We start from the raw sequence: 24,441 nt of genomic DNA on the forward strand, positions 1-24,441 counted from the left end.
GGTCGTGGCTAGCCTCGTGACCTCAATGAGAGTCTATGGTCACCGTCGGAGATGGGAGGAGAGGGGAGAGGAAAGAGAATTATCTGTGTGCCAAAGAGTAGATGACATGTCAGAGAGGACAACGCCGACGAGAGGAGATAGAGGAGAAAGATCAATGAGATAAGAAAAAAATCAGGTCGGGAATAAATTTGCTGAATTAACAACAGAATTTAATTTTCATTGTTATTTCAGTGACGGAATTAAATAGCCGTCGTTGAAATAGTGACAAAATTAATTTCCTTCACTACATTAGTGACGGAAATAAATTTCCTCACTAAAATAGTTGGAATTAAATTTTAGTGACTAATTTAGCAACGAAATAGATTAAATATGATTTTAATTAATAATGACTGATATTGTTTTGGAATTGAAATTCTATCACTAAATTAACAACTGAATATTATTCTTATCGTTAATTAACGGTAGAATTATAATTCCGCCATTAATTTCATAGTTGGCTGAGGATTTTATTATAATAAATGTGACATTAAGATAACATATGAGAGACTAAAAAAACTCATATTGAGTTCTAATAACCCGCACATCTATGCATCCACATACACTTCCTCATTAAATAAGTACTTTATGGCATATTGTCATATCATAAAATGATGCATGCTCAAATTCATCTTAATTATTAATTTCACGGTATATATTGAGCAAATAAAACTATTTAACATATAAACATTTTTTAAAATTACTAAATGCGATGCGAAAAAGAAATCTACTCACCAATTAAGAATTTGCACAATGGACATAACGTTTTACGAGAAGCAATACCAAACCAATCATGTAACTTTTTCCCACCCTAAGCACAATCCGTACTTTTACTTTACAACCCCAATGATGATTTAAAAAAATAATAATAATAATTTCCATTATCAACTTATCGAATCAAGTACTATTGGCATTGTTAATCTAACACACAAAAAGGTGCCCAACAACACTATGGAATAGTGTGAGTTCTTCTCTTCTTTTTCGACTACTAGTTAAGAGTTTTAAGCTATGAACAATTAAAAGATAGACAAAAACAACCAAGAAAATTTAATTACACCAACAATAAAATTTCAGTGTACAACTCATTTTAGATAGATAAATAATAATAATAATAATAATAATAAAAGTCAGCATGAGCCACTCTTTTTGACTGATCATGCACTTTTCCCATGCATGTTTAAATCACATCAAAATTAAACCCTTTTCCACTTTCATTTTTTTTAAAATTTCTCCCTCAATCTCAGTTCAAAAACAGTTCATCGTATAGATCTCATAACTAATTTGTGCTTCTATCTTCCTCTTCTACACGTATAATACACACATTATTCTACAAACAAGAAAACACTCACACACCTGCACAAACAAGCAACTGGAGAGCTAGCAAAACTTAAAACTACCCTCAGATCTCATAATTAAAGCTGCAGATCGAAATCAACACATACAAATAATAATTTAAAAAAAAAAAGATCTTGCTCAGATCTCTCCTGATAATTAAACTAGTAGGGCATATGACGTACGTAGCGAGTATAGTAATCATAATTAAGGCTAGTTGTGTGGTTCCTAATCACTGCAGAGAGATCACTAATTAGGACCTGAGCAGTCCCCTGATGATCTCAGCCTGAGGGCTGTTGCTGTCCATGGTGGTCATCAGGCCGGCGAGCCGGTCGCTGAGGTCGTCTACCTCCCGGTGCAAGCTCTTGATGTAGCTGCACGTCTCCTTGAGCAACTTGGACGCCGACATCTGCAGGTGATCATCAAGAGGAAGAGGCGTGCAGAATTAGGGTAATTAATCGACTTCCATTAATGTGCGTCGTGCTTACAGATAATTAATTGGAAAGATGGAAGATTGTGGCCGGAGAGTTTTAATTGCTGGCTTACTCTGCCTGCATTCCGGCGCCGGGACTCGGCCGGGAGCAGCGCCTGGAGCTTCGAGATGAGCTCGTTTATCTCTTCGTCGGTGATCCTCCTGCCTCTTCCCGACATGATCGGCCTAGAAGTTCAGTAGCACTGCTGTTTCAGCCTTGAGTGTGGAGGAGTAGGAGGAGTGACTTCTTCGCAAAGGAAATACCTCCATATATAATTTCTGACTCCTCTAAAAGTGGTTGCAGGGAGTCGAGTACAGTCATCTTTTGCCAACTTGACCCACATGTCTTCCCTTTCTAGGAATTACCATGGCCCATGAGCCCACGGTGAGCCCCAGCTGACTTTCCTAATATACTCTCGTAACCCCTAAATCAAAGGAGAGGAAGCAATTAAACTGACTCATTTCACTAAATAGCATAAGTCAGTTTAATTTTCATGTTATCTTATCTTATCTGAATTGAATTGGATATCCGATGTTCATAATATTTGAAAATCACATATCATATTTTCAAAATATCCCTCTTTGTTTTAAGTCCATCAACTCATGAACCTCAAAATCACATATCATATTCCCAAAATATTCATCTTTTCCATATGTCATTTTTGTTCGAAATTGATCAATGAATATAGAGAACTCCAATTCACTTCAAATCAAAATCAATACATTCTTGAAAATCTTCTTAATGTATTTATGTCATCATATTTGAATTCAATAATATAAATTGAAAGTAGTAAAGACTCGATAAAATTTGTCACAAGTTTATCATAAGGTTTAGAATAATGATACTCACTAACCACTCTCAAAAATGTGTTCTTAGAACTCCCTTTATTTGAAAATATGAAACTTTTAAATTTTCGAATGGTGCAGGTATATCAGACAGTTTCATCTAAAACTAACTGATGGACCTAGAGAACTCCAAATCATTTATGTACTTCTAAAAACATCTTTAAAATATATCTATACTCTCACATATTTAAATTTGATATTGTAAATTGAAAGTGGTAAAATTTAAATTGGTAGAGTAAAACTTTGAAAAATGTACTCTACACTATATCAAATTTGGATTCGATGGCATACATTAATTATGTTTTAAGGGTATATTAATTTTGATTTGGAATGATTCAAAGTTCTATGAGTCCATCATCTAGTTTTAAATGAAACTACCCAATGAATCTATAGAGAAAGAGGAGAGATATTTTAGAAATATGATACCTGATTTGAATATTACGAAAATTAGATAGGTGATTGGAATAATATTGAAATTTATTTAAACGGTTCGGTCGATTAAACTTAATTAACACCTTCATTTATTGTTTTATTGTTTAGCCATTTTACTCTGTACGAGAAAGATGCCTTGTGTCCCTTCTGCTCAAAGTATAGGACACCACCTTGCCTTGTTCCTAGTCTTTGTCTCCTCTTCGAGCTTTTAGTAGGGCTTGTGAATTTTGGAGGAGGGGCTAGTTCCTTGTGAGTGAGCATGGATAGTTTAATGGCCCTAATTTGTTGGTTGTGGAGGTTAAGGTACCGAGATTGGGAGATGGGGATTGAGGGATTGAGACGCGAAAGGAGACGATGTAGTAGGGCTTCTAATGTAGCTGATTGTGCATGGGTCATGTGAATCTGTTTCCTCGAGCACTGACATGCGGTGGTTGTCTAGCCTTGTGATAGGCATCTCCAATTTAACCGGGCCCCCGGACATAGTGCATCGGCTCGGTTAATCCAATCGAAGTAGATTCGAGTCACGACTGAAACGAACATTTGTATTAGTCGTACTATTCACCTTACAAAAACATCTTGCTTCTACTCATTAGACTAAATTCAAAGAGTGTTCTTTATTTCTAAAATCACCAAATGAGTATCTTATTTTCATAATTATCAAAGATTGACCCTATTTCTTTAGGTCTATTAAACTAATTCATATTTATAAAAAGAGCTTACCATCAGGGACGGATTCAGGAATTAGAGATGAGTTGAGCTTTCCATCTTTGCTTACAACCTTAGAGTTAGTGAAAAGGAAGTAGAATGCTAGAAGAGAAGATCTAAAGAGCTTTTTCCCTGGTTGGATTGAGCTCTCTCTCTCTCTCTCTCGGGCGTTAACATATATCCTCTATGCGACAACGGCATTGAGCTTGTAGGATCGGTGCGATGAAAACACGGTGGGACGACTAATTAGTGCGAAAAACAGGGGTCGACTTTAATGTGAATGGGAAGTTGAGGAGTAAGGTGGTTAAAGTAGTTACGATAGGTATGAGATTGGTGGAAGGACACATGAGAATTAATGCCTTTGTTTTTTTTCCTGTTTATCATTATTATTATTATTATTTATTTTATTTTTAAAAAAAAAGGAAAAGAAATTAAATTGAAGGTGTGCGGTGTTGCAGGGTGGAGGGGCCGATTGAATGGGAGACAAGGCGTTGTGGGCAACGTGGGAGAGAGCTGCAACACGGTGCGTGAGCTTGCCTGCTTCGTCGACTTAATTTCTTCACCCGCGCAGTCACATGGGAGCTTTTAATTCGAATGCCTCTTTCTTCAGGTGAAACTGCGCCGGAGATTGAGATGAAAGAAGAGGAGAGAGAGAGAGATAAATGGACTGAGTTTCTTCTTTCTTCCTCGTGATGGGAGAGAGACAGCGAGATTTGAGAGACTCGAATAATCTTGTCTCTTCTTGGAATTACAGCAAAGTTCTTTCGGCAATTTATCAAAGAGTTCCTACCATTTTAGCACTGCATTTAATTTTAAAAATTAACACTATGAGATTATTGATTTTATAATTTATCCAGCATCATAATGATGAAATAAATATGTTTTTCAAAAAAATTTAATAAGTAATTTTGAAATTTCAAGTGTGCTTTTTGTAATTTGCTAAAGTTTTTTTTTTTGAAGTGACGATGAAGGCGGCATCATTGGTTCATGATTGCAAAAGAGGATCCATCGACGAGGATTGAGTACGGTTGCGACAGCAGTTCCACAGTTGGTGCTGTTGGTGCGTGGAGTCCACAGGCGACCGGGCTTAGTGACCGCCCATGCCGTCTTATTTAATATTTACTCAGACTTCTTCTGGTAGGGTAGTGTAATGAAACTAATAATAATGTAATTAAGATTATATTATATTAATTATTATATTTGATAATTTTCATGTTAATTTTTTTATTCAAAATATATAATTTAAGATAAAAAAAATTACTATACCTATTTTTTACTATATCATATATTGATTTATTTTTATATATAATTTAAGGTAAAAAAAATTACTATATCTATTTTTTACTATATATTTATAGTTGATATAAAAAAATTTTAACTACTCTATTCAAAATTTAATCTAAAATTTTTAAATAAGATAACTAATGTGAATGTTCTTACTTATAATGTAATATAATTTAAATTAAAAAATAATAAAATTTATAATCTAGATTACAACGCCAATATCATATAATCTAATTATATTTTAAAATTAATATTTAACTAAAATTTAAATATCAAATATAGTCTTAATCTATTTTCTCAGCAATTAGTCATCGACATCGCTGTCACTGTCTGCCTCTGCCGCTATCAACCGTCAGCCAACGACCGTTGTGACCTCTACTGACGACTACGACCTCTGTCGGTGGCAGCAATGATCGTCGACCGTCAGTAGAGATCGCAAGATATTTTTATTATTTTATAATAATATAAATTACATTCAAAAATAATATATAATTCTTTCACCAAATCTAATAATATAATATTAATTACATTATAAATTTTATTAGGTTAGAAGGGGAGCCTTGGTGCAACGATAAAGTTATTACCATGTGACTAAAAGATCATGATTTCGAATCCTGGAAATAACCACTTGTAAAAAATAAGGTAATGAATTCAATGAATCCTTCCCCAGGACCCCACATGACGAGAATTTCGTGCACCGAACTATCATTTTTGATAAATTATTCTTCTTTTATTTTATACTCCCATGTTTATTGGAAGCTTTCTACCTCTATACTTACATTTGTCGTGAGACAGCAATTCAACATCTGCCCTCTTCGCCTATTTCTACCAAACAAGCACACGAGAAGAAATAGCAAGTGAACAGAACCTAATATATAGCTTATTTCAAACACACAAGAAGAAATCAGATGCAAGGCTCAAGGCTTAAGAACAAAGAACAATTTATTGGATCATCCAAGTAATCATAAGTTCAATGAAGTTTGGAGATCAAGGAGTAACTAACATCAGCGGCATCGACATTATTCGAGACGATGTCTGTCGAAACAACGATATTAAACCACAGACAGATCATCGACAGCAATCGAACACAGCTTCTTCATGTGCCCTTGAGAGAGACACCACAAAAATCATATTTTCTAACCACCGGAAACTTTGCTGTCTCAGGTTATCAATCTGCATCACTTTCAGAAAGCTAGCAGGCTTCTTGACTCGATATATTCAGAATTGAAACTCCGGTGTAACATGACCCGAAGGAAGAACTATCGACTGTTACACAATTAGAAGATCTGAACCAATATTCCTTCCAAAGGTACACAATGTAGTCATAATGAATCATAGAATCAGCAGCTCATAACAGCACAATTATAAACAAAGTTTCCGGATTCCCTCCTAGCCATCAATTTCCATTCGGGTTCGCCCCTGTTTGGAATCCAAGAATTGAGCTCGACTATCCCTCTATGATTTCCTCTCTGTCCTCCAATAACTACCAATTTTTTGCCACAAGAACGGAAAGCGATTCCCCAACCATCAACCGAACCCGATCTCTCAGGTAAGAGCCCAATTTTTTCCCATGAATTCTTCTCCTTAACATACTTCCACACCTCGTTGTCCTTATAATGTGCCGCGTAAAGCTCATCCTTCACCACGGCAAGCAATGGAGGTGCATCACTAGCCCCATTGAGACCATTACCATGAGACATCCCATGAATCAACCTCCAAGTGCGAGCTGCAAAGTCATACACTTCACCGCACGTCAACGCCTTCTTGTTACTATCCATGCCGCCTATGACATAGAATTTACCATCCATGTAAGCCCCCGAACACTTACTTCGAGCTTGGATCATACTTGGAAGGATCTCCCATCTTTGTGTCTCAGAATCATAAAGCTCCACGGAGTCGAGTATCTCTTTTCGAGCATTGGTGCCACCCGCTACGATAGCCTTGTCGCCAAGGCTAGCAGATGCAAACAAGCACCTAGGTGAATTCATTACTACTCCTTCAGACCAAGAGTTAGTCAGAATGCTATATCTCATCACAATGTGAGAAGTCATGGCTTTCCCAAAAACAAGGAGATCGGTGCCCACGGCGAGGGACTCCTTGTCGCCGAACATGAAACTTCCGGTAGGGGGCATTGGAGGGAGACGAAACCACAATCCTCGGTAGGGATCGTATGCCTCCCAATCAGTGAGGCTGCAGGAGAAATAGATCCAATGCTCAATGAGACCCCTCTGGCGGCGAAGCCTATAGAGCTCCTCGCTGTGGATGAGTGAGCGAAAGGAAGTATTGAGGGATGCCACAGTAGAATAATAGGACCGGGAAAGGTGAAGGAGACAGTTAATTGTCATGTCCTTTCCGAGAAGGCTGATGAACATGCTTGAATCATTGAATTTGTGCTGGACATCTTGGATATCAGGGGTATCACGATGCTGCTGTGGCTTCTTCCTAATTTGGCAATGATCACCGTCGTCTCCTCCTCCTTGTTCTTCTTCTTCCTCCTCATTGATATCATCATCTAGTGGCCGTTTTCTGCTGCTTGACGACTCAAGGAATCCGAAATCGATGCAATCCCAACTCGATCCTTGCCCTGAAGGATCGTTTAGCACAATTGAGATCAGCTCTGACTTGTCTTTCAACATATTTTCAGTATCTTTCTCTTAATAAATCTTCCCGAGTTGTTCTTGGAACAATAACATCATAGTGCACATTAGAATGAAGTGAGATCCAGGGTCAGCGATAACATGTCCAGAACGCGTGTCAAATTGGAGGAACTCAATCAAAATCGAATCTTTGGCATCATCCCAGATGGTCCACAACCAGAAGCGTTAAATCATTGACCTGGAAGAAGAAAAACGCAACCTCATTACTGAATCGAATTGGTGTATTCCATCAAACATCAAAGAGGCAAAAGCACCGGCCATAATAGCACTCACAGAGCTTTGATGATACTCAGCGAAAGCAGAGTTGGAGGAACTAGAACGGCAAAAGGAGGAGTCGCGTACCGAAATGAACGACAGATCCTTGCCCAAAACTAGCTCTGTTCGCCCCTTCCTTTCAGATAAAAAACTCGGGATCCCCAACACCAGAACGAAGAGCAACACGAAAACTTATGATCGGGCGCGACGGGAGAGCCAAGAAGTCTTCATCTTGCGCCCCAGCCGTCTTCTTCGCCGCGAGAGAGCGCAGCCAGCCCCGTCGTCTTCTACAGTCGCCGGCTTCTATCGCTCACCGGAAGCCATCGGAGGCGTTGCATTGGGAGTGCATTTGTTTGATTCTTGGCTCTCTTCTTTTCCCCATTACTAGAAAATAAATAAATTAATAAAAATATTTTTGTTGCTGCGCAGTTCTTTAATGATGTCACATTGCTTAATTAATTAATTAATTAATTAACGTGGGAAGAAACGCCTAAAGCCTTAACAATTTTTAATTTTGGCTCTAAGCATCAAATAAGATATAATTGATTTTTGTTGACGATCTTAACCCATTTTGTTCTTCTTTATTTTGGATTTAGGAAACATTAACAAAGACAAATGCTATAATGATTTGAAAAGCATTTCTTCAAATTGTTAGCTTGTGAGTGTTGTTACCACTTTCTTAATTAATATTAGTCATCATACACGCATGTTTGTGTATTAATATAATACATAAATACCGGTAAATTATATAAAATAAATATTTATTGTTAATTAATTAAATAATATTATTTAATATTAATATGATTTATTTTATAAAAATCTTAATATAAAAAATAAATAGAAATTAAATTATTAATCATAATTTAAATTACTATCTTATATCACCTGAAAAATTGATGAGATATAAAATTGGATAGATGTGACTGTGATTTTTTTTCAAAAAAATTATGAGATACAAATGGATTGATAAGACTTTATTGTATGCAAAAAGAGTCCAAACAAATGAATTGATGTGTTGTAATATAAAAAGGATAAGAAGGAGAAAATTGTAGTAAAAAATATAGAGGAAGAGGAGAGAAGAGAATGATGGAGAGATTATGAGGATTGAGGTAATGAGAAAAAGTGATGTAGATAGTTGAAATTAAGTTATGCGTCTCTAATTTAAAAATGATATAAAGTTGAAATTATTAATAAATCTTAAAATTAACTTATCCAGATTGTCATTCAAGCACCCGCGGTTGTCCTTAAATTACAGTCCGCTGCAAGCGTTTTCCGATTTACCCTTATGGCCGATGGAAAACTTTCGTGAGGCCGGACTGATCACCCCAACTTCGACGTTACCTAGCTTGGTTAATAATTTTTTTAAAAATCTATTGAAACATCTTCAATAGTTAGAGCTAAATGATTTTTGTATGGTCTAATTAATAATATGTAATTGTATGATTACATGTATATTACATCAATTAATTGATGATAAAAAAATAATTTTGAAGTTTCATTATTACTTTTGAAATACAAAGTCAAACCTTACATTACAATAGTTCAAAATTTGTTGTTCAACTCTTTTTTTTTTATAAATTTCTTTAAAATCTTGTATTGAAGATGTCCTTAGTGGTTGATGAAAGAAATGATTTTAAAAATTTCACAACCTTATGTGTGCGTCAATTGCTGTATTCCTGACCCTTCAAATTTTTTGTCTCTCTCAATATTTTGCAAAATAAACTAAGCATTTAGACACATGAGGGTACCTTTAGTTAGTAACCTAATTAACTGAACATTGAATGCAAAACATGACAATTAAATTACAATTACGTCCGTTAACATGACCAGTTAGAAAATGAATCAAAGATTTAAACAATAGATGCTATTTTAGAAATGCAATTAATCGTTAATATAGAGAGATAATTTTTAAAAATTAAATATGAAAATATTTGAAAAAAATATAATTCACTTATAAAATATGATATTAGTTGGACATCCTCAATAACAATCCTAAAAATTAAGAAAAAAATCCATATTCTAATCGTTTAGCACTGTCAGTTAAATGTGAGGATCCACATCCACTTCCCAACCGAAACAACTTCCACAATATCAAGAGATACACTTTAATATGAACTAAAACAAGATCATGAGTGGGTTGAGTTGGGAAGTGAAGCAAAGCATTGGTAGGACTCCATTTGTAAAAGATAATGTAGTTAATGGTTGGTTTAGTCAAAAGTTTCTCTTGGAGCACAAAACAAATAATAATAAATAATGGTTCACATGCAAATCTCCAATCCTTGTTTACTTGTAGAACAATCAATAGATTATCCTAATCACTTGTGATTATTCTAGGTGAGCACTCGAGCACACTAAGGAACAAGATGCAAATATTTAAGTACTTTTTTCTCGTGGCACGGGCTCAGAGTGAGGAGGGAAAGGAAAAACAATGCGTAGTGGCCTTTCGGTGAGCTATAGAAAATGGACAACACAGAGGCTGATCAAGTTCCAAAGCTAGTTTAGTTTAGTTTAGTCCATTAAGAAAATGATTATTAGTACTAATAAGAGTTGAATAGATTATGTACAACAAATTTCCTATAATGGGAAGAAAAAAAAAATCATACAGCTTCGTCGTCATCATCATCAGTGTCGAGTTCAAGACCTTCTGCAGCTAAAAGTTGACTGATGGCCTTTTTCTTGTCTTCCTCTGCCTTTTTCCGCATCAAATCCCTCTTCCTCAGTACTAGCGTGTGTCTCTTCAGGGTGCTGGAGAAATACTCGATAGATGCCTTCTTTTCCCTCGCTAATATCTTCCTCTCTTCCTCAGGATCAATCTGAAATATGGTAAAGTTATCAAGCAAGTGTATTGATTGTCGAACAGATTATGCACACTACAAATTTTCAACGGGTACCATAACATGCGATGTTATATAGATTCAAGACATCCAGAACACATATATAGAATATTTTGGAAGCTAGATAAATATGAAGATGGTTATGGATCAATTTCCTCTAAATCAAGTAACATCAAATGGATGAATAACAATAATGGCTAAGTTAGGAACATATAACAGGTTCCTTTTTTATCATAAACATGTCATTTGAGTGCAATTGTTCTTTCAAACCTTTGATCGGGAGAGACGACGTGCTCTCAGGTTCAACTCGCGCTGCTGTTGTTCAGCCCAAGCAGCAATTGCCATATCTCCTCGCTGGTCAAATGCTTTTCGCTTTTTCATTAACCACTCCACCCATGCTTGAGAAGCCTGATAGATGCAAAAAAAGAGAGATGTTGGGAAATCACGGAATAAAATAGTTTCATCACCGAGATGAAATAGGCCAGAAGTAGCACCGCAACACTTTAGGATGAAACTTAAAAATTTATTTATGCAACACATTTTTTATCAGCTAAACTTTCAATTAAAAAATGCTTTGGAATGAGCTTCCAGTCCTCGTTCTCAAAAATGGTGAAAGTAAACTTCATGGTGAAAAATGTCTGCACTCATTCAAATAAATCATCTCACAGCCGTAGCTGTATCATCATATATTAGGGTAAAAGAAGTAGAATGTCTTCCTCCCTCTGTTTTTTTTCACCAGTTGGAGCCTTGCTGGCAGTGTGTATCTCTCTGTCTCTCCGTTCTGATAATTGTTGTGCGCCGGGAATCCCATTAACAAGAATTGATGGTTCAATTCAGAATTAAGCTTAGAAAATAATCAGAAGTTATGCCGAACTTAAACAAGTCAAGCAAATGAAACTACTTCTAAATGACAAAATGGCAGGTGTTCAAAAAAACGTAGCTATTGTTTTTGACACTACTCAACTTTACCATGACAGTTTTGTGGTTCACTCAGTTGATTTTCAACGATCAAACAAGTTGAACTTGTAATTCACATTTATTGCACAATACACACCTTCATAGGATTGACACGGTGATCTTTGTCATATTGTCGTCTTTTTTCTACATCTATTAGAAGCTCATAAGCAGCTTGTATTTTGATAAATCGAGCTTCAGCGGTTTCTCCTTCCACAAGATTTCCTCTTCCATCATAGACTTAAAAGGAAAGAGAAATAGTATCAGCTGGGAGCTAAAAAAATTATTAGAAATAAACTAAAAGATAAGAAGATATAAAAAAAATGTGTAGTTTCATACGGATAAGCAAAAAGATTTTTAGAATTTGGAAAATTCAAACAAAAGCTCTGGAGGTTCAATAGAAAAAACAGTAAGCACGATTAACACTGCCTAAGTTTGAAAATGGATGGAATGAATGAATTGCATATTTCATTAACTGCCAACCAAACATTAACTGAATATAGAGTACATATTCACACGAGGAAGTTTCAAAAAGTCAGAAAATCACTCCAACTCCTTTTTAACTTGATAGATATTGCAAAAACAATGTGACTGATGTATTTGAATGAACATATGAGATCCCAAAAGCATTAAAGAACAAGAAAATCAGATATCCATGAATTTGTCACGTTGCAAATGGGGAAAGGGGAAAGGATTAACTAATACATGCAGTGTTGTAAATGGCGGCAGGCGGTGGCGGGGCGATCAGTGACCGCCTACTGCCTCGGCCTCCTAGGTAGTGTCTAGGTGGTTGAATATTTTTTATTTTTTTATACATAATATTATAAATAATCATTATTCTTTATAATATTTACTTTTAATCAAATATATTAATTAAAAAATACAATTATATATATGCTTTTAATCAAATATATTAATTAAAAAATAAATATTTAATCTAAATATTTAAAAATAAAAAATAAAAAATACAATTATATATATATATATATATATATAATAGGATAATTTTATTAGATTTTAATTAAGTCTATTTAAATTACCTCAATCATAGTTAGGAATTCATTAAACTTGTTAACATAAAGTAATTAAATTAAATCCTAACTTACAACTTAATCGTGTAATCTGTTTCAGTCGGACGACGAGTTCGACACATCGTCAAGGCCGCACGACGAGTTCGAAGGCGTCACTGGCCTAAGCAACATGTCAAGGCCTATTGTTGGACTTGAGCGATGCTTCCGAGCCCATCGCCAAGCTCAGGCGATGCATCCGGGCTTGCAAGACGCGTACGGACGTGTCACAACGCATCCTAACTCATAGTCAGCCCCAAGCCATACATCTGAATGTGTCGTAGTAGTGAAACGGCAGTAACGGCAACTCCAGGCGTGTCAGTGGTGGAAGAAGGTAAGTTACCGCCTAAAGCACTGCCTCAGCCTGAGGCGGTGCGGTTGATGTCTGCCTCTCGCCTAGGCGGTGCCTAGGCAGCCGTCTCAACCGCCATTTCGAACACCGAATACATGTGAAAGGTAATTTGTGTGCAACATCATTTTCATACACTAACGTTGGCAACATGGAATAATAGAAACATCAAGCTGGGAATATCACTGTGCTCATATAAATCTTGATGACAAGAAAACCAGGAAGAAAATAAACACAATACAGTCAACAATATATTGCAATAGATCTTTGGGGCAACTTTCCAAAGATATCATTGCTAAAAGTCAATGTATAAAAAGTTTCAAGCATATAGTTTTCACATGGATGCTTTCTTTTATCATGACAATAATACAGAAACAAAGTCAAAAACTGGTGCCATTCCAGGTCCCAGAAACTAACTTAATTGCCAAAATTTAAACTGAATGTGACGAGCAAAGGTCATCAAGTTGATTTGATCAAATGGTCTTACTTCTCAGCAACTGATACAGATCATAGTAACTAGAGTAAATAACTTCAAAATCCAAATTTTTAGACAGAATGGTAAAACTGACTATCTGAACAGAGGTTTAGATAACAAAAGAGTGCAAGGATCTCTCACTCATGAATAATGGAGGTGAAAGGGATACCATCTGGGTGATAAAACTTAGCCAATCTTCTGTAAGCAACCTTTATCTTCTCTTCATCAGCATCCCTTTCCAGCTCTTCAAGTTAAAAGATACTGACCATTAGAAATCAATGATGAAACAATCTAAATAAGGGCCTGAATGTTTGGAAATCCATATATTATAAGTTACAAGCAGGACCACACTCGTTTTGATTCGTTCAAGCAAACAAACCTATGGACCATAACGCACTAAACTAAAAAATGAATCTTGAATACACAATCTAGCGAACTTCCAATTGAGCACAAAATAAAAACCATATTTGAGAGAATTACCGAGAGTTTCATATGGTGTTTTTTCCGATTTCCAATTAGAGACGCGGGTGGTGAGCGTCCGCCTCGAGCTTGCGCTAGAGGCCGGCCCCATCCTGGTGTGGCCCTCGAGTATAAACGGTGCTGAATCATGGCAGGGTGACGGGATCCGGAGATTAGGGCTCCGGGAGGCGAGCAAGAATTCTAGGCCTCCGAGACCCCTGCTGCAGTAGATCAAGGTGATGGCTGCCGAGTAGGGGCGGCAGATCGCCCTCAGATTGCTCATCCTGAGAGCGGGGGAGGCTAAAGGAGAGGATAGAAAGGGAGAACTGAGAATCAAATTCCGAAGTAGGGTTCCGATTTGTGGTAAGGATCGGTTGTGGTAAATGTCTTGCTGAAAAGAGAGGACCGCATCGTTTGAACCCAACTCCCTACGTGCCATCAAACCACTCCACCAAAAGACTGTTCGCTGTTCCTATCCTTGCAGATTCATCCACCGTGAGACTCAACGACGTATTGAGTGCGCCCTAATCGGAAAACATCAACAGATCCTGTATCAAGAAACGCTGCTACAGCCGCCGCAGACTTGAAGGTCCCAGCGAGCGCAAGAGTCGTCCGGCCTCAACCAGGCACCAAGCACCGCTGCTCCTCCCGTTGCATGTTCAAAAGTCTGATAGAGGCATTTCGACAAGCAGTTGGCAAGCATCCCCGATGTGGGCTGGATCGCAGCCTCCGACGCCATGGAGATCGTTGGAACCTTCCTGGACATAATGAATCCTGCAAGTCTGTTTTATGCTATATAACGGGCGTTATTCTTCGGTCTACGAACCGTTATTTTGGGGGCTGATCCTATATAATTCCCGGTGTCCAGAACGTTCCATCCCAACAGGCGAAAACTAGGGTTTTGAGATGGCGGCCGGGATGCATAGGTTCTTGGCTGGTTCCTCGTCCTCACAAGTTCGTCTCTCTCTCTATCGAGTTTTATGAAACTTTTTTTCTTGACGTGGGTCTGTTTATTTGGTTGAATCCGTCGAGAAATTTTCTTCTTTTCCCATTTTTCCTTCACCGGCTTCGTTTCTGACGGATTTCTTCATTTTTTTCATGTTCGATTGGATGGTTTGATGCAGTCTTTCTTTTCTCCCAATGAAATGTGAGGCAGAATGTCATGTATCGGTGTTTATGCTCTTGTACATGCATTGTCATTGAGTGTTCCCTGCCAAAAGCGATCTTTTGAGCGAAAGGAACATCGGGCAAACCCTAATTTTTTATTGGGTGTCGCGACAATTGCTTCTGCTAACATCCTCTCCATGAACAGCGGGAATTCGCGTTTGTTGATCTATGAGGCATGTTAGGGTGTATCACCGAAAGTGTTTCCTGCAAAAGCGATTTATGGGGTAAATGGACATCAACAAACCTTCATTTTTTTTGGATGTCTCGACAATTTATTTTCCTCAAATGCCTGTCAAAAACAGGTTTTCATTGAAATTAATCGTTTCCTTTGCCGTATTCTAGCTATTGTTGTTCCGGTTTTCTTTGAATCTTCAGATCTCACACATTTGTTCTGAAAGCCCGATGATGGAAAATACATATGAATTTAGAGGCAGTTATGGCTATCTAATGTTGTTAACCGACCCATGCTATTTTATCACCTCCATTCTCATCGTAACCTCCGTTACCGCCTCCGCCTCCTCCTCTTCCTCCTCCTCCATTAACTACTTTTGACGTTCTCACTTTCAATGCATGTGAAGGCGAGCTACATGAGATGCCATAAACTAATCCTCGATGATTGCTAAAAGCTATGAGATCTGAGGGCTTTTGTGTGTCAGAATGTTCTACACACGAAACAATCGATTTCTTCATTCTTTCAAATTTGCTTGGATTAAGTTTTCAATGAATGCTCTGTTTGCCGTCTTCAGTTCTGACGTTTTTCCACAAAAAATTGCTATTTGAGCATGCTGATAGTGTTCATTAGGTAAAGTTTCAACTGTTCTTATTTGATTCTTAATTTATGATGAATGCATCTGAGCTTACTCTTTTTGAAACTTTTAGTAATAGATTTAAATACACTTCTGGTATCCTATATACATGAATTGGTACACTCTTATAAATTCTCTCATCCAACTGGCCCTTATTAAAAAAAACTACTTCTAATGTCCTATATACATGAATTTGTAGACTCTTGTAAATTCTCTAGCAATCCAACTGGCTCTTATTGAACAAGCTACTAATATGTGTCATCCCCATACAAGATGAATCAAAGATGACAAAGTAGTAGTCATCCTTGCTATAGTATTGGCCATAAACTCGAAGGATCTGTCTATAGCTGGACATCTCCTGTGTTCTTAAATCTATGTCTTCATAAATCTGTGATAGGTAGATATTTATAAATAGTACACTATTGATCTAGATTGTTTTGTCCGTCTTTAGTTGGAAGACATCTTAAGGGGAATAACTTTAATCTCATTTGGGAAGGAGTGATTTGTTCCTAGTGCTTTCAATTGAAATTTTGATGACTTTTAAAAAATAGATAATAACTCTAGGTAATACATTTTTAACATATTATCTAGCTTAGCTTCTTGTTTGAGATAGTTGCAACGATCATAATGTGAATTATTTTTTTATTACTCAAATATATATATTTTTTATTTTTTGTAAAATGTGGATTTACTGGAGACGAACTAGAAGATAAATTTAGTTATTATTTGGATCCGAACACGACAGCTAACAATTCAAGTTAGTTTGCAGGATTGCGATCTGTTGAAAGAGGATAAGATTGGTCGCACATTAGATTTTGCTCGTTTGTGAGATTGGTAGGGAAGAGTTTATATGGATACTATTTTGTTTATATCTTAGATATATGTTACCATTTGATTTAAAAACTTATGGTTATTTTTGACCGAGATTACTTGAAATGATTTGGTTTTGAATTTTGATATTTGAATTTAGATAAAACTTTAGTTATTAATGGGGATCCAAACAATATAACTATTCTTTCAAGCTACTTTTCAGGATTGAGGTCTTTTCAGAAGAAGGTTGATGGTACATCATACATGTATTAAATCTCACTCCATGTTAAAATGGTGTTGGGAAGATTTGATATGTATACTAAAAGGTATTTTTATAATTTTATATATTTAATTTTTATTTTTTTCAAATTTCCTTTAACTTAAAGTAACACATGGAAGATGTCTTTATCACGGAACCGAATCAAACTAGACTTGGGCGGTTGCTTAATCGGGTAATGAACCATTTACTTGTTGATTGGTTAAAAAGGCTATAATCGTAAATGGTATGGTTCAGAGGATCAATTAACCGCCTATTCAAATCGACGATTCAATCTGTCGTTTCAATGGTTTTTTTAAAAGTATATTTGTAATATTTATGTAATATTGATCGTGTGCTTCAATTAATCTATGCTATTTTTTATTTAAATTAATTAACATATTTATCTCGAATTAGATCATGTGAGATTAATCTACCTTTTTATTTAAATAAAATGTTTAACCTATTTGCCTTACAATTTTTGATGTGGTCTATTTTATCTTTAATTCTCAAGTTGTTTTTTTGAATTATCTAATATGGGATTATTCTATTGTTAATTTATTAATTTTACTGAACTTTATGATTTTATTTTATTTATTTAATATTAAATTCTAAAATAAGTAAATAACTTATTTGATAAGGATTATTTAATTCGGATAGTAATTTTTATAAAAAAGAAATAGTTTTTAATAATAAAATTATATATATAATTTATTTTAAAAAATTATATGTATAGTAAAAATTATTATTTATATATAATTTTAAAATATTTTTTTAAAATAATAGTCTTGAATTGTCTTGGATAATCATGAATTGTGAACTGAATCTTGAATGGATAGTTTTGAATTGCGAATGATAATAGTGTTGAACAATTAAAGTTAAGGGTTTCATGAATAATTTTAAATTGTTGGATTTGATATAGTTCTATACCAGACTCTATTAAGTAAAACAAGCAGGTTAAGTCTGGGGTTCTTCAATTCATAAATACATTCATTCCATCTCCAACTGTAACTAACTAACCACTTGGTCAATTTCATCTATCCTTGTTAAAAAGCCATTGGAGTTCATTTAATAAGCCATTGGAGTTCATTTAATAGAAATTGGTTTTTGCTTCTCATGTCATATTAGCTTACATTTGACTACTGCATCTTTCCTTTCCTTTATTTTTATTTGTTTTCATTCCGTGTAGAAGTAAACTCTCTAAATTTATACTAATCTTTCTTTAAGTGATCTTACAATAAACAAGAGTTTTCTATTGTAAATGAGTTCAGAGCAATTAACAAATTTTGTTGAGCCTAATATGATTTCATATCAAACTCACATGGAATTGATTCTTTTGATAATATTTTAATATAATTAGAGAAGTCGAAATAAGTAAAGGAAGGCATTGTTAGATTTCTTGTAATTTCAAAAATCTACAAGATTTAAAATGAGTTCAATCGGACCTGTTTTGATTAACATGTATCTTATATAGGACTATATCAGGCTCCTATTAGGTAAAAGAAGTAGGTTAGGTCTGGGGTCATTCAATTCATAAACATATTCATTCTATCTCCAATTGAAATAATCTTTGTTAGAAAGCTGTTGAAGTTCATTTAAGAGAAATTGGTTTTACTTTTCATGCTATATTTGCTTACGCCTGACCTCGTATATTCTCTTTCCTTTATTTGTTTTTGAATTTTGTGTAAAAACAAACACTCTAAATTTATATCAAACTTACTTTCCTTAAGTGATCTTACAATGAACTTGAGTTTTTCTATTGTAAATGAGAATGGAGCAATCAATGAATTTTGTTGGGCCTAATAGGCTTGATATGGTTCTATATTGATATACTCCTCTCGGATGGGTCTAGTGGTCAACGTATGAGGTATTATCATCATGAGGTATGAGGCTCGAATCTTGGTAAAGTTGAGATAAATGTCTCCTTTATGTGTTAGTCACTATTCTAAAGGCTAGTAGTTGTCTATGATTACCTCCTTTGTGTTGATCTTGGGACGTGTTGGTGGGGGTGTTGGGAGCGAGCGTATTCGCCTTTTACCATCATATTAGATCTACATTTGTTTGATTTTTTTAATAATATTTTAATACTTATAGAGAAGTTAAAATAAATGAAGGGCATCATTGGAGTTCTTGCAACTTCAGAAATCTACGAGATCCGAAATGAATCTAATTGGACTTGTTTAGGTTCATCATTGGGTTTTGGTTCACTGGACGAACTTATTTCAAGTTCTGTGGATTTTTGAGATTGTAAGGAGTCTAATGGTGTCCTCCATTGCTTATTTCAATTTATCTAAAGGTGTTAAAATATTATAAAAAAATTGGCACAACATGGGCATGATATGGAATATTATTAGGCCCTATTAGGTAAAAAGAAGCGAGTCAGGTCTGGGGTTCTTCAATTTATAAACATGTTCATTTCATCTCCAACTGAAACCAATCGACCAATCGAATCTCATCTATCCTTATTAGAAAGTTGTTGGAGTTTATTCAAGAGAAATTTGTTTTGCTTTTCGTGTAATATTAGCTTAGACTTGACCCCCTCATTCTCCCTTTCCTTTATTTGTTTTTGAATTTCGTGATCTTCAAATTTATTGTACATGTGTTTTTCCATTATAAATGAGTATAGAGCAAGTAATGAATTTGATTGATATGGAATTATATCATGTTCACGGTTCATATTAGATCTATTTTGGATTGATTTTTTTTTTATAATATTTTGACACATTTGAAGAAGCCTTAATAAGTAATGGAGGGTAGCTAGACTGCTTGTAAATTCAAAAATACACAGGATCTAAAATGAGTCTAATAAGACTTGTCTAGGCTTATTAATTAGTTTTGATTAAAATTTATTGATCGATCTAAAAATATCAAATTATAATCATTTCAGGTTTTGGGAATTTTTAAGATTATGATATGTTCTCCATTAATTATTTCGACTTCTTCGAATATATTAAAATATTATTAAAAAATTAATTAAATCTTAAATATTGTGGCCTAATATAATTTACATATCATACTCACGTTATGTATGCAAGCATGCAAAAGAGAAAAGAAAGGAAAGAGAGGGATTGCATATACAGGTGAGAAGAGAGAAACAAATGACAGAGAAAAAAAATAGATTTGCCCAGAGAGCTAAAACGGGAAGAACTCATAATTGAATGTGTGCAATTCGAAAATTTGTGGGCACCTTTTAATAAATCATCAAATTATAATTGTTATAATTGTGTAGCTCTATAATAATATTAAAATAAAAAATGTTTTTTTAAAAATAAAATGTATGAGCTTTTGGTAATGTTTTTTTAAAAAAAATACCTTTCGAAAATTTATGGACGTTTTTTGTTAAATTGTCAAATTGTAATTGTTATAATTGTGTAGCGCTATAATACTATTAAAATAAAAAATATTTTTTAAAAATAAAATGTATGAGCTTTTGGTAATATTTTTTTAAAAAAAATATCTTTCGAAGATTTTAATAAAAAATATGTCATTTTAGTTTTGCATTATTTCTCGGAAATCCTTTTTATTATTATGATCATTTACAATTTTTTTTTAATGAAACTGGTACAAAAGAACTCCAGTGACAAACATATAGAGAATATCCTCCCACAAATGGCGAACAAGGAGAATCTCTTTTGGTTTGAAATTGATGCATACAGACTCCATACAGTCTCAGGAAAACAACATGCAACTTCAGAAAACGTACAGAAGATTTCTATCCACTTCTCAAACTAAACGGGAGGGATATCTTTTTTATTATTACGATGAAATTCTTCCTATCAGTTTGCTTGCAGCCTCCTAATGTATGCAGCTGAAGCAGGTGGAGTATGAGCACCTGGACGGTGCCGAGTTCTTAAATCATCGACGATGGCCGGCGGCGCCGCACACGGCCGTTCTAAGTCAACAAGTACACTGGTACAAAAATGTCGTCCAGTAAAGAAGAAAAAGGTCATAATAATGGAGACTCATGGGTCGTCTTCTTTTCTGGTACACATCTCTTTCATCTCCCATTATCAACCACCCACAAACTAACCTGGTTCATGCTTTAATAATTAGGGAAAAGCTCACATCCCTCTCTACACCACCCAGCTCGACTGCTGCCTCCAGACGCTGAGCATCCGAAAACAAAAATAATATAATTCATCCTAAACGGTTCGGTATCACCCGTCCCATAAAAATATACAGACAAATTAATTTAATTATAAAATATATTTTATCCTAAAAACGGTCTTTTGTATAGGAAAGCTTAGACATTAATAAGGCATTTTGCCTTGATTGCGTGGGAAATGGGACCTACGCTATATCTAAAACAGAGGAAGAATTCTAAAATTTATAAGTACCATTGTACCAAGCTTCAATAAACATGGATGTAAACATTTCAATAACATAAATATCGCACTTAAATGTAGTTGTACTTTACAACTAACATGTTAGGTACATTTTATAATATTTTTTAATCTATTTTTTTAATTTTTTGAACAAATTAGACGACCTATCCAATTTCATGAAAATTTATCATTGGCCATCATGATAAATTTAAAAACGCTAATGACTCATCATTTTATAGTCCAAGTTTCAAGATTATCTTTCCACTGAAAAAATTAGTCGACAATGCACTGTAATTAAGTATCGTTCATAAATGCTTAGTTAACTGTCGGTGTATTTTGCCATTGCACCAAGAGTAGGACTGTAAATGAATCAAACGTTCGTGAATAAACTTAGTATTCGACTTGATAAAAACTTATTTATGTTCGTTCAATATAAATAAGATTAATTAAACAAACAAGTTTGAACAACTTATTAAGATAAACAAACAAACTTAACATATGTGTTCAGCTCGTTAATGTTCGTGAACAACGTTCGTGAATAATATTCATGAACAACGTTCATAAACAATATTCGTGAACAACGTTCGTGAACAATATTCATGAACCATATTTATAAATAAAATTCTTTTCAATATTTTAAATAAATAATAAAATAAAATAAAATAAATAAATAAATTTAAATTATCAATTTTAATAATCAATCAAACAATTAAAAGTTTCAAACAATCAAACAAACTTGAATTGAGAGTTTGATAACATCTAAACAAACCAAACTCGAACCAAGCTCAAGTCAAGCTCGAATTGAGAGTTTGATAATATCTAAATAAACCAAGTTCAAGTTAAGTTTTAAACAAGCTCAATCTCATAAAAAATAAACTAAGCCAAGCTTGAACACTCATTTCAAAAGCTTGGTTCATTTTAAGTTCGGCCCAGCTCGATTATTTTATCAAACAAACTTGAACATCTTAAAACTCGGCTCGACTCATTTACAATCCTAACAAAGAGAAAAAGTTTACTAATCATCTCAATAGAGAGGAGCCATGCTGTGGCACAATTTAACCTATCTCAGTTGTCATGTGCTAGCATCAGTCGATGGAAGAAACAAAACGAGATCGGTTAAAAATAAAAAGACAAGTTAAATTATGTAATTCGTCAAAAGATATTTTTTAAAAATAAAACCTGATAAGATATTTTGTATTTAAAATATCCTCTATTCTAATATTATTATATCAATTATTTTATAATTGTTACAATATATAACAGCTCTTTTATATAGCTACTGTAATTTGAAAAATTAATTATTTTTTATTATACACAAAATATTATTAAATTAAAATATTCTTTATCAATTTAATTAAAATTATTTAAACTCCTTATTGATCAAAATCACTCGATAACTATTCACGATTTTAGTTGAATCATTAAACCATATATCATAAATTTTAAATATTATTATATTAAAATATTCTTTATTTACATTAGTCTTGTATAGCTGTTACATGAGATAGCAATTGATCGTAACTGCTGCTACAGCAGTTTTCTAAAATAAAATATCCAGTGACACGTCTTCTGACTTTTTTTTTATTGAACAAAAAAGACCTTTCACCCCCTTTTAATTTTTTCCTCTAAACTAACACCGAATCTTTTAATTTTTTCCTCTAAACTTGCACCGAATCGAAACGCCTGGTCCGGCCAAATAAGGATCGTTAGAATAAATTCGTGCTACGTCCTATTTTTTTTTTAAAAAAAATCTATAAATACATCATAAATAGAGATCAAATCACAAATACTGATAATAATTTAACGTCCTTTCATTGCACCGTAACCCATATCTTAATATCTACATATCTTACCCCTTCAGATCAAATGAGGATGGAAGGGAGATGCAAAAATGATAAAAAAAAAAAATCTAAATCACTCATCACTCATCCATGAATGACCCACCACTTAACACTTTCACAAATGAAATGACAACCTGGCGGCCGTATGCCTAAACAACTTACACGCCTAACAACTGATCGATTATAAACTGACCCATCATTTATCTCCCTTCACATCTCTTTTTACTACCATCATAAAAAGAAATGACAAGAACCTGCGTCTAACTAAAGGCCCCACTGTGATCTATTGTGTTTTATTAGCAATTAGTTCGAGGGAGTCTAGTTTAGTTTAGGCACAACTCTCTCAAGGCTCACGCTAACACAGAAGAGATTAAAAGCTATGAAACAGACAGTGATAGATAATTTCTAAAGTTTTTCTGTTAAAACAGAGAGAGAGTGTGTGTGAGTGTATGAGCATCAGTTTTATCCATGTCCCAAACATCCACCAAAATCATCTACTTTATCTTTGTTTTCATGACCATCAAAGTCTGACTTCATCTGGCACCACTTCATGATGTTCAGAATTCAATAAGCACAATATCAACGTCCACTCTCTAATTAAAATAGTCATTTCTTGATCTAAAAGCTAAAGATTCGGATTAAAAAAAAATCACCGGTTGCCTGATGAGAAGTATTATAACGTATCCATATGGCTGACTGTTCTTGCAAAGCTCAATATGTTTTCTTTTTCTAACCATTAGAATCTCTATGAAGTTGCCTGATCTAGGGAAGTCAGTAAACATATTAACATAATCAACTCTAGTTAAGTTCAACCAAGATAAAAGCTTTGCTAAACTATGTAGCCAAGGTTACTAATACCGGGTTTTGAAAATAAGTCAAATGAAGGAAATCATAAATAGTGAGCATCTCCTTCTCGATCTGATAAGGAACAACAACATAGGAAGTTATGATAATAGAGGAGAAGATATGAAAAAAATGTAGGCTGAGAAAATCAATCACAATCATACTTCAAGACAAGGTCCCATATAAACCTAATCCAGAATGAGTGGGCAATAGCTTGATGAGCACATAAGAGGTCC

General features: G+C 34.5%; 3 protein-coding genes and 1 long non-coding RNA gene across 5 annotated transcripts; 1 reads left to right on the forward strand and 3 right to left on the reverse strand.

Annotated features, from left to right (window-relative positions):
- Positions 1-1,298: 1,298 nt before the first annotated feature.
- On the reverse strand, positions 1,299-2,083 carry LOC121973474 (transcription factor ILI3-like). Its single transcript, XM_042524895.1, has 2 exons — positions 1,915-2,083; positions 1,299-1,777 (listed from the first exon to the last, which is right to left on the reverse strand). Exons 1-2 carry the CDS (start codon positions 2,017-2,019, stop codon positions 1,622-1,624), a joined length of 261 nt encoding a protein of 86 aa, XP_042380829.1. The 5' UTR covers positions 2,020-2,083; the 3' UTR covers positions 1,299-1,621.
- A 3,961-nt stretch (positions 2,084-6,044) lies between these two features.
- LOC121970295 (F-box/kelch-repeat protein SKIP11-like) lies at positions 6,045-8,392 on the reverse strand. Of its 2 annotated transcripts, none has more exons than XM_042520904.1 (2): positions 8,107-8,392; positions 6,045-7,942 (listed from the first exon to the last, which is right to left on the reverse strand). In XM_042520904.1, exon 2 carries the CDS (start codon positions 7,741-7,743, stop codon positions 6,448-6,450), a length of 1,296 nt encoding a protein of 431 aa, XP_042376838.1. In that variant the 5' UTR covers positions 7,744-7,942; positions 8,107-8,392; the 3' UTR covers positions 6,045-6,447. The 2 variants fall into 2 exon arrangements, with proteins under 2 accessions (XP_042376838.1, XP_042376839.1); XM_042520905.1 differs by having other exon boundaries at positions 8,038-8,392.
- A 2,104-nt stretch (positions 8,393-10,496) lies between these two features.
- LOC121970296 lies at positions 10,497-14,891 on the reverse strand. The gene is made up of 5 exons (XM_042520906.1): positions 14,179-14,891; positions 13,868-13,942; positions 11,908-12,047; positions 11,124-11,261; positions 10,497-10,832 (listed from the first exon to the last, which is right to left on the reverse strand). Exons 1-5 carry the CDS (start codon positions 14,594-14,596, stop codon positions 10,617-10,619), a joined length of 987 nt encoding a protein of 328 aa, XP_042376840.1. The 5' UTR covers positions 14,597-14,891; the 3' UTR covers positions 10,497-10,616.
- A 179-nt stretch (positions 14,892-15,070) lies between these two features.
- LOC121970297 lies at positions 15,071-17,092 on the forward strand. The gene is made up of 2 exons (XR_006108888.1): positions 15,071-16,126; positions 16,900-17,092. It is a non-coding gene; the product is annotated as an uncharacterized LOC121970297 (long non-coding RNA).
- Positions 17,093-24,441: the final 7,349 nt, after the last annotated feature.

This window comes from Zingiber officinale, chromosome 4A, assembly GCF_018446385.1.
Source record: "Zingiber officinale cultivar Zhangliang chromosome 4A, Zo_v1.1, whole genome shotgun sequence".
Classification (NCBI taxonomy): Eukaryota; Viridiplantae; Streptophyta; class Magnoliopsida; order Zingiberales; family Zingiberaceae; genus Zingiber; species Zingiber officinale.